Source organism: Quercus suber, unplaced genomic scaffold (assembly GCF_002906115.3).
Source record: "Quercus suber isolate HL8 unplaced genomic scaffold, Cork oak 2.0 scaffold_511, whole genome shotgun sequence".
NCBI lineage: Eukaryota > Viridiplantae > Streptophyta > Magnoliopsida > Fagales > Fagaceae > Quercus > Quercus suber.
In genome coordinates this window covers 25,066-39,568 of record NW_027069960.1, presented here as the reverse complement: position 1 = coordinate 39,568, position 14,503 = coordinate 25,066, and the positions used below count along the sequence as shown (strand labels likewise).

The 14,503-nt window shown below is 37.7% G+C and overlaps 2 protein-coding genes across 3 annotated transcripts; one reads left to right on the top strand and one right to left on the bottom strand.

The window, feature by feature from the left end:
* Window positions 1–2,068: 2,068 nt before the first annotated feature.
* LOC111985500 (12-oxophytodienoate reductase 3) lies at window positions 2,069–5,694 on the bottom strand. 2 transcript variants are annotated; one of them, XM_024017147.2, is made up of 5 exons: window positions 5,461–5,694; window positions 5,182–5,322; window positions 4,024–4,154; window positions 3,589–3,771; window positions 2,069–2,869 (listed from the first exon to the last, which is right to left on the bottom strand). In XM_024017147.2, the coding sequence occupies exons 1-5, from the start codon at window positions 5,523–5,525 to the stop codon at window positions 2,214–2,216; spliced, it is 1,176 nt and encodes a 391-aa protein (XP_023872915.1). In that variant the 5' UTR covers window positions 5,526–5,694; the 3' UTR covers window positions 2,069–2,213. The 2 variants fall into 2 exon arrangements, with proteins under 2 accessions (XP_023872915.1, XP_065619594.1); XM_065763522.1 differs by lacking the exons at window positions 5,182–5,322; window positions 5,461–5,694 and adding an exon at window positions 4,283–4,648.
* A 3,372-nt stretch (window positions 5,695–9,066) lies between these two features.
* On the top strand, window positions 9,067–10,335 carry LOC111985496 (uncharacterized). The gene is made up of 3 exons (XM_024017142.2): window positions 9,067–9,646; window positions 9,764–9,891; window positions 9,991–10,335. Exons 1-3 carry the CDS (start codon window positions 9,067–9,069, stop codon window positions 10,333–10,335), a joined length of 1,053 nt encoding a protein of 350 aa, XP_023872910.2.
* The last annotated feature ends 4,168 nt before the right edge of the window (window positions 10,336–14,503 follow it).

The window sequence follows — 14,503 nt, the reverse complement described above, 5'->3', positions numbered from 1 at the left end:
GAAGAGAGTTCTTATTCCTAAGTTTCCAAATAAATTGTGTACAAAAATAGCATGTAATGCCCCTCACAAATTTTAATATAATTATTATTATTTTATTAGCTAAGTGTTTCGCACATTATAAAAAGAATTAAAATTTTATAGAAGGTAATACTTCTTATTTTATAAGGTAAAATAACATTTAAGTTTCTAAACTTCATCAAAAGCTTGTTTTTCGTTTCTAAATTTTGTTAAGAGTTATTTTCTATAGTTTATAGCCAAAAATAATGGATAAAAAAAGAATTTTTTTTTAATAATTCTTAATGAAAGAAAAATCTTTCTTAAAGTTTTAAGGAAAGAAAGTAAAAAATTTCAATAATTTAAGAATGAAAAATGAACTTTTCAATAGTTTAAAGAATGAAAAACAAACTTTTAATAAAATTTAGAGACCAAAATAATATTTTAACCCTATTTTTTAAGAAGCCTAGTGCATCTTGAAATAAAATAGAGAGTGAATATTAATTTTATTAGGATAACTACTATTTTTGGTGTTTAAACTTTACCAAAAGTTTATTTTTCATCCCTAAGTTTTAATAGGTTCTTTTTTTGTCCCTTAACTATTGAAAATTTCTTTTTTCATCCCAAAACTATTGAAAATGTTTTACTTTATGTCCTTAAACCAAAAGCTTGTTTTTTGTTCCTAAATTATTGAAAAAAAGTTATTTTGTCACCTATATTTTTGTCTCTAAACTACTAAAAAAATTTAATTACAAAGTTTAAGGATGAAAACATAACTTTCTTAAAGTTTAGGGATAAAAAATAAATTTTTGATAGAGTTTAGATTCCAAAATAGTATTTTACCTTTTTTTTATGAGGCCAAATGGGCTCATGAACTTTTCCTATTTTTTATGAGGAGTAAAGGAACAAGAATGTTTTCTTTGAATGGACTTTGTTAGGTTAAAACCTTTACTCATTGCCTCATTAAAACATAATACATTTTATATTCAAAATATTCAATACTCCTAAAATATAGCAACGTGATACTCCTGCCACCCACACTAATCATGAGCTTCACCACAAATTTACTTAGTGAGACCCATTTTTAACGTGATAGGAGGGAGTACGATTAGGATTAATAGGATAAAAATGCTCTAAAACTCAACAGTATGACTTAATCTTATAAGTAAAAGCATTTTATGAGAAAGTGTTAGGATATCACAAAATGATATAATATTTTTATAATACTCTTGTTTTCAATTATGGTAGGTCATAATATCATTAGGAGCGGAAGCTATAAGTTGAAACTCTCTCAAAAAAAAATTATGATAGGTCTTGATATAATTTTTATTATTTTATTTTAACCTATGTATAAACTCTAAATTAGTAGAGAATCAAATTTTAAAATTAAATAAATAAAGGAATGAAAAGTTAAAAACATTAATTGTTATATATGGGATTATGATGTTAGTCAAGCTAATGCTAATTTCTAGCGTTGATGTAGCAATTTATAAACATTCTCAAATAAAATTTTGAAAAATCATCACGTACAAATGATATTGATAATAGTTCATTTGCAGTGTGATCCCGAATTTTGTAAGAAATATGGAATTATGATGTTAATCAACTTGATAAAAATCAACTAGCCTACGTTAAGCTTGGTCTATATAAACCTATTCAAACAAGCTACAAGTAGCTAGCTTTTCAATATTCGTGGTTTGCGTTCTTTAGATTCATGTGGTTTGAATATTCACCAAGTAAAAATGTTGCTTTTTGTTTACCATGCTTTCACGTTATTTTATGATTTTCATGAATTCTTTTTTGGTTATGTTTGGGCCCCCTCAAATTTGATCTTGTGCTAATGGACAGACTGAAATAATTTCTAGAACAGAATTGACAACCCCATAACATATCATAGGGATTTGTACTAATCGCTACAAAATGGGGGCATATCAGCCAATAGCAACCCGTTTTAGCCAGCAATATCAAATGATCTAAATTTCTTGTACGTTACAGACTTGCAGTGCATAAAAAGCTCCATGCCATATGACTAACTAATGAAGATTTGTTTCAGAAATTTGTAGTGTACAATGCATATTTAAAATTACTTCTGCTAACTATTATCACTCTTTAAGTCTCCAGTCTCCACAACGAAAGTATATCAAGTTTAAGCCCAAAACAAGACATGCAAAGAGCATACATGGGCAATTATTAGAGTAACATACAAGCAATTATTCAGTTCAGAGACGGGACAATCCATCCTTTCCTCCCTTAGTCAGAAAAGGGTAGTCTGTGTACCCAACAACAGGATCCTGTGTATAGAAAGTTTTTCTAATGTACTTATTTAGGGGTGCATTGATCTTAAACCTCATGACCAAGTCCGGGTTTGAGATAAAAAGGCGACCATAAGATATCAAATCAGCCTCATCTTGAGCCAAAGCTTGCATTCCTAGCTCTCGAGTGAAGCCCCCACTACAGATAAAGGTTCCCTGATAAGCTTTTCTGAAGGCCCTAATTAGGTGGGTTTCTTCCTCTTCAGTGCCAGGTCTTCCAGATTCTGTCTGCCCATAAGCTGTGTATCGAGGCTGAGTCACATGAAGATAAGTGAGTTTTGAGCCAAGTTCTACTTGGAGTTTGTTAAGTCTATCAATCACTGCCAAGCCTAGGCCAAGTGGGTCTGAGTCTGTGGCATCAAGGTGATCAATTGCTGGAGAAATTCTCACTCCAACTCGTTCTGCGCCAATGGCTGCCACTACTGCTTTAACCACCTGCAATAAGAATTTGCATCGATTGTCAATTGAGCCACCATACTCGTCTGTTCGATCATTGATCCCATCCTTCAAAAATTGGTCGATGAGGTAGCCATGTGCCCCATGAATCTCAATTCCATCAAAACCTGCATTACATGAAGATTATTTTTATATTTTTTTGATAAATTGCATTAAATGAAGATTATGTACGATGATACTTGAACATAATAACAACCACTGCTTGTTTGTCAGTATGATGCACCATGGAAGACAAACAAATCCATTGCATCAAACTTCAATCAAAGGTGCAGTGTGAAAAGATAACCTTGAGGCAATTATATGTCCTGTATTATAATTAATTTTTACAAACAATTTGAATACTCATTGCAAACTGGTTAAAGAAAAATAAATTTTCAAAATAATAATAACCATTTGCTTTTTATAAAATTTCTGAAATCCTAAGCTCTTCTTATCTTTAATATTTTGATGCACCTGCGAGCAACTAAAGAATTGGGGGACCACGAATAGGTATCAAGTCCAAAACTATATGCACGGGTATGACATTGACATTTGGCATCATGATTTCACATATATGCAGCCTTTCCACTTGCAATCTATTCAATAGCCACTAGAAGGAGACACACTCATAGTCACTTAACGTGCCCCATGTTACTACAAAGCAGAGTCATACAAAGTTATGATGGTTGAATACCCTTTTAGTTAAAACTTAAAACGGGCTTCACCCCAATTAAAAGAATTAATTAATCAGGTAAAGTAATTAAGCTAAAGTCATCAGAAGCTTAGAACTAAAGCAACCGCATGACATAGTCACAAACTGATAAAGACATAAGTTAAATTAACAAACCTGCTCGAATGGCATTCGATGCTGCCCTGCGATAATGCTCCACAACATCCAATATTTCATAAGTTTCCAGGGCTCTAGGCTTCGGGTATATGCCATAGGACCCGTCTGGCAAGAGAACTCTCCATCTATTTGATATGGGCTTGCTCGTCGATGAAATTGGAGGCGCCCCGCCAGGTTGATAAACTAATCAATTTGTCAAAGACACCAGCTAAAATGGTCAGCTCACTTCAACAACAACAATGAAATTACCGGTCTACTACGACTACTACTACTACTAATAATAATAATAACATCAATCATCTTGTCTTCAGGAAGAAAGCAATGAATCTTGAATCCAAAATAAGTTATGAATGAAGCACCATTTGAGATTAATGAGAATTTGATTAATTATTAATTATATAACATCAATTTCCAGATAGATAGATAGATAGGCACCTTGATGAGATGCACGGCCGACATGCCATAATTGGCAGAAAATGATGGCACCTTTGGCATGAACTGCATCCACCACTTTCTTCCATGCTTCCACCTGCTCTTCATTATATATCCCAGGAACATGTGGGAACCTGCTTCCATCAACAAAAAATATTCATTACTAAAACTTTCAAAATAATCTTCTGTACGTAAACAAAAATATCACATATATTTGAAGCTATAGTTTGTGATGTTGTGACATATTGATTGAGGACATTACCTTGCAACAGCCAAAGAAGATAAGCTTGATTTCACGATGTTTAGGTTTGTGGACAATAAAAATTCATTAAAATGACACATTAATTTCTGTCGTATTTATTAAACAAAATGGTTAAAGTTTAATCAAGTGATATCGTCCTTTTTTTTTTTTTGGTATAAATTCTTATTCATGTTCAATATGTAGTGCGTTCAGATTTCTTTCTGCATTTTCTTCTTACACCACCTGCATTTGGAAAACCCCTTTCACTCTCACGCTGTCCTAAACCCACAAAGACCCAAACTACTTATCATGCCCAAATTAAAAGAGGATTTATTTTACTTTGAATAATAACTACATACAACCTCCGTCCTCACATAGAGGTGGACGGTAGGCCTCACAAGTATGAAACCCATCTTCATGTAAAAAAAAAAAAAAAAAACATTATGTATTTTTGTTACACATAATATCATTTCCCAGTTGAGGAAAAAGAATTTATACTAATTAGTATTTATAATCTTTTTACAATTGATAATGTGATTGATGATTAACATAACGTACTAAGCTATGATCAAAACATTTCATGACTTTAAAAACTTTCACATTAATTTATTACCGACCTCTTTTCTTTTTTTCTTTTTCTTTTTTTAAATTAACACGCGTCATTAGATGTTACACTCACACTCCAACCATCATCATAAAAATTATTACAAAAAAAAATAAAAATTGTTTTTTCATATTTACTTTTGAAAAGGCTTTTATTATAATGAGCCACACTGGAATGGGAAGTAAATAAAAAAAGCCAAACTACTGTAGTGTTAGAGGCTATGAGTTTGAGAGGAACACAAATGTGATTGGTTGATGTGAATTTTAGTGGGGGCCCACATAGCACTAAAGAGAAAAAAGTGAATAGACGAAATTACCCGGCGGCTGTGTTAGAGACCAAAGTGCCTTCAGTGATGAGGAAACCATCGTGAGTTGACCTTTGCTGATAATACTCCGCAAGCGCTGGTTGTGGAATCCCATTTAAAGCTCTGCACCTGGTCATTGGAGCAAGTACCACCCTGCCAAGTGCATCTCAAATTATTTTATTTATTTATTTTCCAAAACACCCCCGGAGACAGATTGAACAAAAGAAAAAAAAAAAAGTAAATCAGAAAAAAAAAAAAAAAAAACAAAGAGTACTACAGTAGTGACCTGACCTGTGAGAGAGGTTGAAGTTGCCCATCTTGTACGGAGAGAAGAGTGTTGCTGATTTTTCCGCCATTTGTTATCACTATTAATAATCTCTATGATGATCTGACGGAGAATTGAAACTCGGAAAGTCACGACACGAGACGAGAGGCAGTAGCTTTTATATAAATTATTGATCACAAAGAGTTTTTGGACATTTTGGTATTTACGAACTGGTCGGTAGGGAATACCATGTGATAAGTGTGTGGCTGACTGGCTGGATACATGGAATGGGTGTCTTTATAAAAACAACGCACAATCTGTTAATAATTAAAAAAATATTTTTAAGGTAATTATTAATAAATTATATTATGAAAATTTTAATATTATTTTAAAAAATATATAAAAATTTATCAATAATATTTATTATTTTATCATTTTTTTAATAAAATATTTTTAAAAGTAGTTTCTAAAAATACCCTTTAACATTTTCCATAGTTAAACCATTACTTTTAACATTTTCCATAATTAAAGCATTACTTTCCTACGAATCTATCATATTTATGTTTTGTCACTCATAATTGTGATAAAAGATTTACAATACATGTGATTATGGTTAGAAAATTATCACTTTTATTTTTATATTTTGTAGATTCCCCATGACGTTCACATTTTAAATTATTTGAAGGCAGAACGAACGAACACGTGTGGTATTTCAACATAAAATGAGTTGTGTTTGACCATATCTTTTTCTATGCTTCACGGTCCAAAGTCCAAACTCCAAACCGTGTTTGAATTTTGCAATAGATTGAAGAATGAAAGACTAGTATGTTAACTTTTACGAGGTTAAATATAATTTTTAGCCTATGCTTATTACATGTAAATTGTAATCTTCAGATAATGGTGCTTCCACGTAATCTTCATCTAGCGCAGGAATGGAAATATACAAAAATATGGGTTGGGTTGGGTTTAGGTACACTGAATAATTATTCGAGTTTTGGAAGTCATCTTAATTTTGCTGTAAATAGATTGGATAAAAAGGCAACGTCATATAATTGAAGCAAAAAAAAAAAAAGGTTAGGTAGAGACAACAGATAATATTAGTAGAAATAATTGGGTAAGTCTTTTTGGATTATGTAGGGTTCGGCTTTGGTCTAGTGGCCAGTGGCCACTGGAGCCGTTGCGATACGGACACGTGTCCAGTCTTGGACACGTGTCTGCATCGCAACGTGTCCAGTGCTCACTGGCACGGGACACAAGCCGCTCCCGATTATGTATATATATGTGTGTATTATGTGGTAAGGTAGAAAAGTGAATGATTGACACTCCTATATCACACACATTTTGTATTAATGTTTATTGGTTGCCTATAAAAACACGTAGTACCTCTCTCATATATAGATTATGTTTGATAACAGTTTTTGTTTTCTATTTTCAAAAACTTGTTTTTGAAAATATAAAGAAAAACAATTTTTTTGTTTTTTTGAAATCAAAAACATGTTTGGTTAGTTGAAATTAAAAAGATAGTTTTTTGAAGAAAATAAATAGAAAATACTAAAATATGTTGTTATTAGAATTTTATCTTTAATACTAACTTATTAAATAAGACAAATTCATTAAATTAAATGCGTATTTTCATTAACTTTTGAAAATTAGAAACTGAAAATAACATTTTGTATACTTTCAGTTTCCTTTACAAATTGAGTTTTGAGAATAGTTTTTGTTTTCTGTCCATTTTGGGTTGCCAAACAAGTTTTTTAGTCTCAAAAATAGAAAATAAGAAGGAAAAAACAGAAAATAAGGGAGAAAAACAGTTACCAAACATACCCTTAATGGTTGGGTTGTTAGTTCGGTGGGCGGTGCCGCCGTATCGGTGATCCAATTGCTAGACTGCCTACTGTAGTGAATGAGCTACTGATATTAGTGATTTGTGTTTGAAAATTTTTACATGTCACACCAAACATCTAAAAATATTTTTAAATGTACAACGAAACAAATGAGGTGCAAAAGTTGTAGTTGTGTCAATTAGTTATCTTATCTATATGACAAGTGGTTACATACTCGAGATATTTTAGTTTAAATAAAATTCTATTACAAAAACATTAGTGTATGGCACCATGGTGGCCAGATCCATTCGGGCCTTAAGCTCTGACCCAACAACGTGGCCCATGGCCCCAATCTCTTTCTACCCAAAACCCCAGTCTAAACCCACATGAACTGCAGGCCCAAGTTTCGTCACTTAATCCTTACTTGGCGAACCATTACTGAACAATAAAGCGAGGATAGCATCCAAACACACCATCATTAGCATGCCCGGCAGTGCCCAGGGAAGCACTGCTGTCAGGCATGCCTGCTGGAGTAGGAACCAAGTTCCAAGGCCACTTTCACCACATTCCACTCCCACCTAACCATCCACTTACGACTAATGATATTGGACCTCCAATTGCACTAACTATGACAGTAATCATGATCTCTCCACTAATTTAGAGCTATAAATATGAGAAGTTAGAGGTGGAGAAAGGGCTGGACAAAAAGAGAAAAAACAGAGAGAGAGAGAGAGAGAGAGAGAGAGAGAGAGAGAGAGAGAGCTTCATTGAGTCTCTGTGCCTAGAACAACCCAAAGTAAGAAATCCAAAACCCACTTTACAAGTAAGTTGTGAGCCCAAGGGAGGTTTGGCCTAATAGCCTCACTGTTGGCGCACAATTGGCACCGCCTATGGGAATCTCCTATAACGTTGTGGTTCTACTGAGGCTCAATCCCGGAAGGATGTCTGATAGGCGTTCGGAGAGTGATGCTGCCAGTGGTTCTGTGGGGTCTTCTCGGGGATCTTCTTAGCAAGAGAGGAGGCAAAAAAGACGTGAAGATAGGGACCACGAACAAGAGAAGGAGCGTTCCGGCCTTGGGGAGAGGTCGTACCAAACACAACGGGCAATATCGGGCACCTCGGGGCACAAACAATTTGATGAGAGAGATAAGGAGCTTAAATGGCTACGCAGGTTAGTGAGAGATCTGGAGTTGGAAGCAGGGAGTAGACACCAAAGAAGGGACCGAGACAACCGAGATAAGAGATCTGGTACAGGGGGAGATTGCCATGGGACGGGGTCCAATCAATCTGGTTCCTGTTGACATCGAGAATGTTCACATTCACAAGAATCCCACCATCGCCGGGACCGTTCACATTCACAGGGATCCCACCGTTGCCGAGACAGTTCACGTTTACGGGAGTATGCAAACCGAGGTTTTGATTCCCTGAAAGAGCGGCGACCCCATAATGCCGCCATGGATGCAATGAGCCGTGCCTTACGCAGAGCCGCTGGGTCGCCATTCTCAGATGATATTGAACATGCCCCAATGCCAAGCAGATTTACACGCCTACCATTCAATATCTATGATGGAAAAACTGACCTGGTTGAGCACATCAGCCATTACATCCACATGATGTCCCTGCATTCTCACAATGATGCGCTGATGTGCAAAGTGTTTCCCTCGAGCCTCGGCCCGACCGCCCTGAGATTGTTTATCGGGTTAGAAGGGTTCCATCCACACTTTTGCCGAGTTGATCCAAGAGTTCGGTGTCCGGTTCGTAATTTGTAACTGGGTGTCACAACTAGTAGATGTTTTACTGTCGATGAAGATGAGGGTTAAGGCAACCCTTTGTAGCTACGCCAGTCGGTATTCGAAGCTTTATAATGAAATAAGTGGGGGCAATGAGAAAATTGCAGCGAGCACCTTTAGGATGGGGTTGTCCGAGGATTCTAAACTACCGAAGTCGTTGACAAAGAAGCCTCTAGAGGATATGAGGCAGCTCACAAGGCGTATCGAGGAGTATAAGCGCTTGGAGGATGATAGGTTACAGAGTAAGGGTAAGGCCTTATTGATAAATCATCCTCGGCAGAGCGGCTTTCAGCCAAGACCTCAGAAGGATTTAAGGATACAGGAGCCAAAGTGGCAAGTGGGGGAGGTGAACGTAACATTTAAGGAACCAGTGCACAGGATTATAGACCGAATCAAGAACGAGCCGTACTTCAGGTGGCCGAACAAGATGGGGGGTGATCCCTCTCGGAGAAACCAGAATCTATACTGCACCTATCACAAAGATAATGGGCATACCACCGAGCAGTGCCGGGTATTAAAAGACCATCTAGGGCAGTTAGTAAAAGTAAGACATTTGAAGGAGTTCGTAGTGAACCCCGGTGAACGGGGCACCGGGCAAGGTACTCAGTAGAGAGGGAACCCTCTCCCACCATCGTTGGGAGTGATTAAAGTGATCCATGCCGCCCCAAGGGGTACGGCTATGACCAAAAGGGGGGTATTGACTATTGTGCCTGTAGAAGATCCCCCGAACAAAAGACCCTCGGAGAAAAAAGCGAAGCATGCTCAGGAGACCCTTGCTTTTGATGAAGAAGAATTAAAAGGAACTATTCAACCGCACGACGACATGTTGGTAGTCACAGCCCGAGTGAGTAGCTTCTTGGTAAAAAGGGTGATAATAGACTAGGGGAGCGAGGCCGACGTGATGTATCCAGACCTATTCAAAGGGCTTAGGTTGAAAAATCAGGACTTGACGAAGTATGATACACTGCTGGTCTCATTTGATGGAAGGGTGGTAATTCCCGAGGGACAAATTTCCTTTCCCGTAAGCATGAGAGGTAAGGAGGTAATGGTAACCTTTATAGTAGTCAGTTCGTTCTCCTTTTACATGGCGATCCTGGGAAGGCTATGGATTCAGGCAATGGGGGCCGTTTCGTCCACCTTGCACGTGAAGGTTAAATTTCCTACTAAACAAGGCGTTGTCGTAGTACGGGGAAGCCAGCAAGTGGCTAGACAATGCCTAGTTGCCGCGATTAGTTGGAAGGGCAAGCAGGCTGAACAGAAGGAAACCACCAAGAAGGCATCGTTATAGCAATTACAGGAGCCCCAAGAAGAAATGGGGGCTGGTTGTGCTGAGAAACTGTTGAAGGTTAAAATATTGCCGGACACTAACAAGTATTTTCAAATAGGAACGAGCATGAAGGACCAGGATAAGGTAGAAATGTTATTGTTCCTCATGCAGAGCATGGATGTGTTTGCTTGGAGTCCGTACGAGGTGCCCGAGGTGGACCCCGAGTTCATTGTCCACAAGCTTAACGTGGACCCATCATTCCCTCCTAAGAAGCAAAGGCCGAGGAGATCGGCCAAGGAGCATGTTGAGGCGGTGAAGTCGGAAGTTTAAAGGCTGAAAGAGGTAGGAGTGATAAGGGAGATCTTCTTCCTAGAGTGGCTAGCAAATACCATGGTAGTGAAAAAGAAGAATGGCAAGCGGAGAGTTTGTGTAGATTTCACGGATTTAAATCAAGCATGCCCAAAGGACCCGTTCCCTATGCCGAAGATCGACCAATTGATAGACGCCACATACGGACACCCAAAGATGAGCTTTTTAGACGCCTTTCAGGAATATCATCAGATTGCCCTAGCACCCGAGGACCGAGAAAAGATAGCATTCATCTCCCCGGATGCCAACTATCATTATAATGTGATGCCGTTTGGATTAAAAAATTTCGGGGCCATATACCAACAGATGATGACGAGGATGTTCCGGGATAAAATAGGACGTACGGTTAAAGTATACATCATTGACATGGTAGTGAAAAGTAAACAGGAAGTATGGCATATAGAAGACCTCGGGGAGTGTTCGAGGTGCTTCAGCAACACAAATTACGCCTAAATGCTGAGAAGTGCGCTTTTGGTGTGGGGGCAAGTAAGTTCCTGGGGTATCTGATTACTAATCGGGGATCAGAGGTTAACCTCGACCAGATCGAAGTCGTGAATCGCCTCAAGCTGCCGAGCAATCTAAAAGAGGTGCAAGTGCTAACCGGGATGTTAACTGCACTTAACCGGTTTGTCTCCAAATTTGTTGATCGTTGCTGACAATTCTATCAACTTCTAAAGAAGTGGAAAGGATTTCAGTGCAATGAGGAATGTGACAGAGCCTTTCGAGATTTGAAGGATTATTTGATACGAGCACCCATGTTAGTAGCGTCGGAGTCCAGCGAAGATTTGTTCGTGTGTCTCTCAATATCCGATCACGCCGATCACATCGTACTGCTAAGGGACCGAAGAGTACAGCAACCAATGTATTACATCAGCAAAACCTTGGTAGATGCCGAGACAAGGTACCTACCCTTGGAAAAGCTGGTGTTAGCCCTAATGCACGCTACGAGGAACTGCCGCATTATATTTAGGCTCATACTATATTTGTCTTGACTGAATATCCTTTGCAGTCACTATTAAAGAGATCAGACTTCACAAGCCGAATAGCGAAATGGGGACTCGGCTAGGTTCCTTTGACATACGATACAAACTACGAAGCTTGGTGAAGGGCCAAGTCCTTGCTAATTTCGTTGCAGAGTTTTCTCTAAAAAATGACGGGAAGATAGTTTGTCATGTAGAGAATCACCCATGGAGAGTTTTTGTGGATGGTGCTTCAAGTGCCATGGGGGCTAGTGCCAGAATTGTCATAATTAGTCTTGAGGGAATACGGTTGGAACATTCTTTCAGATTGGGGTTTAAAGCCTCTAATAATGAAGTTGAATATGAGGCCTTTCTTGCCGGATTGAAGACCGTCATAGACATGGGTGCCCGGGATGTAGAAATTTACTCAGATTCTTGGCTGGTTGTTAATCAAGTCCAAGGCAGCTTTGAGGCCAAGGATTCTCGGATGAAAGAATACTTGCAGGCGGTAAAGCAAATTATGAACAAGTTCGGCACAACAAATGTGGCCCAAGTTGGCCAAGCGCAGAATAGACATGCCGACTCTCTAGCTACGTTGGCATCATCAAAGACTGAGGAGGTGCCTCAGCTAATCAAAGTGGAGCTTATAAGGGTGCCGAGTATTAGTGTGATAGGTAACGCTGGTACAGCCGGGGTCGACATTGCCGTGGTTTCAGTAACAGAACCATGTTGGATAGACCCGATCATCGACTTCTTGGCCGAAGATCGAGTCCCGAGCGACGAAAAAGAGGCTAACAATATTCAGGCCTTAAGCTCTGACCCAAGTGGCCCATGGCCCTAATCTTTTTCTACCCAAATCCCTAGTCAAAACTCACACGAATTGCAGGCTCAAGTTTCGTCACTTGATCCTTGCTCGGCAAACCATTACCAAACAATAAAGAAAGGATAGCATCCAAACACACCATCATTAGCATGCCCGGCAGTGCCCAGGGAAGCAGCGCTGCCGGGCATGCCTGTTGGAGTAAGAACCAAGTTCCAAGGCCACTTTCACCACATTCCACTCCCACCTAACCACCCACTTGCGACTGATAATATTGGACCTCCAATTACACTAACTATGATAGTAATCATGATCTCTCCACTAATTTATAGCTATAAATATGAGAAGTTAGAGGTGGAGAAAGGGCTGGAGAAAAAGAGAAAAAACACAGAGAGAGAGAGAGAGAGAGAGAGAGAGAGAGAGAGAGAGCTTTATTGAGTATCTGTGCCGAGAACAATCCAAAGTAGGATATCCAAAACTCACTATACAAGTAAGTTGTGAGCTCATGGGAGGTTTGGCCCAATAGCCTCACTATTGGCGCGCACAATTAAGATTATCATAATTTATTTCAATTACTTAATTTTCAAGAAATTTAAATACTACTCCATCTAAACATTAGGATAATTTATTTTGAACATTTATCATAGTTTTGTGTTTTAATATAGTAAATTTTATGAACTACATGTCATTTTTAAGCCATGTAGCTTAGCATAATTATGTTTTACACTTACAATTAATGTATTTTTATCATGTAACTTTTTTTTTTTTTGAGAATTATCATGTAACTAATTAATTTAGTAAGATAGTTAATTTACTCATATTGCTAAGAAATGAATAAAATAATTTCTAGGGTAAAATATCATTTTCGTCCCTAAACTATCACAAAAGTTTTTTTTTTTTTTTGTCCTTAAAGTTTCAAAAGTTCTATTTTCGTCCCTAAACTTTTCCAAACGTACTGATTTTCGTCCCTCCGTTTGTTTCCGTTAACTTATGTCTTATGTGGTATGACAGAGTTCTGATATGGTATCTGACTTGGATTAAAATTATTTTGTTTAAAAAAATGTGGGAACCATTTTTTTAAAAGCCCAAAATTACCCTCAATTGACCCTTACTTCCCCCCTTGTGAATCACTGATTTCTTGAATGTTGTCTTGCGCACCACATCATCAGATCTCATCTCTTTAGCTTTCAATGGATTCTTCTTCTTCTTCTTCTTCTTCTTCGAAGCAGAGAAGAAAAAGAAAGAGAGTGGGGAGGCCGTACTACTACTATTATTCACAAGCACACTACTTCTCGCTTAGATCTTTCATTCTTTGCTTGTCCCTTTTGGTCTTCTTGATCTTCTTGTCCTCCGATCGTTTCCCGCTCGGTCCGGTGTCGTTTCATCTCGTTCTCAAAGCCTCCACTTTACTCTCTTCAACTACTTCTTCAATTCTTGATTCTTTCAATAGCAACAACAAACAGTTCTTGCCAATCCTAGTAAACAACCACGTTTTGAAAGCAAGAGATGAATGCAATTGGGTTGGATTCTTTGATGTTAACCGTATGGCTTTCGGCATTTGAAAGGAAAGGGTCTTCCGACTCCTAATTATCTCAAGTCTACGGTGCCGAATTTTTCATCTTCGAAGACGATTGCAGAGATCAGAACGGATTATCATAGTTTTGGGTCGTCCGGGTTGAGTTCACCTCCGGAGCATGGGGTAACTGTTGGGTTCACAAGAGGAAGGAGTAAGGGTCAACTGAGGGTAATTTTGGGCTTTTAAAAAATGGTTCCCACGTGTACCTATAATTATTTGCTACGTGTTTATATTTTTTTAAACAAAATAATTTTAATCCAAATCAGATTCTACATTAGCACTCTGTTAGGCCACATAAGACATAAGTTAACAAAAATAAATGAAGGGATGAAAATTAGTAAGTTTAGAAAAGTTTAGAGACAAAATTAGAACTTTTGAAACTTTAATAATGAAAAATAAACTTTTGTGGTAGTTTAGAGATAAATATGATAAATATGAAATAAAATGTTTTCTTTCTTTTATTTA

Coding starts and splice junctions, on each gene's coding strand:
- LOC111985500 (XM_024017147.2), bottom strand. CDS start 5,525: ATGGCGGAAAAATCAGCAACACTCTTCTCTCCGTACAAGATGGGCAAC. Junction 3,772..4,023: donor CGGCCGTGCATCTCATCAAG/GTGCCTATCTAT, acceptor CAAATTGATTAG/TTTATCAACCTGGCGGGGCG. Junction 2,870..3,588: donor ATCGAATGCCATTCGAGCAG/GTTTGTTAATTT, acceptor CATGTAATGCAG/GTTTTGATGGAATTGAGATT.
- LOC111985496 (XM_024017142.2), top strand. CDS start 9,067: ATGAGGGTTAAGGCAACCCTTTGTAGCTACGCCAGTCGGTATTCGAAG. Junction 9,647..9,763: donor TGAACGGGGCACCGGGCAAG/GTACTCAGTAGA, acceptor TTGTGCCTGTAG/AAGATCCCCCGAACAAAAGA. Junction 9,892..9,990: donor TGTTGGTAGTCACAGCCCGA/GTGAGTAGCTTC, acceptor TTGAAAAATCAG/GACTTGACGAAGTATGATAC.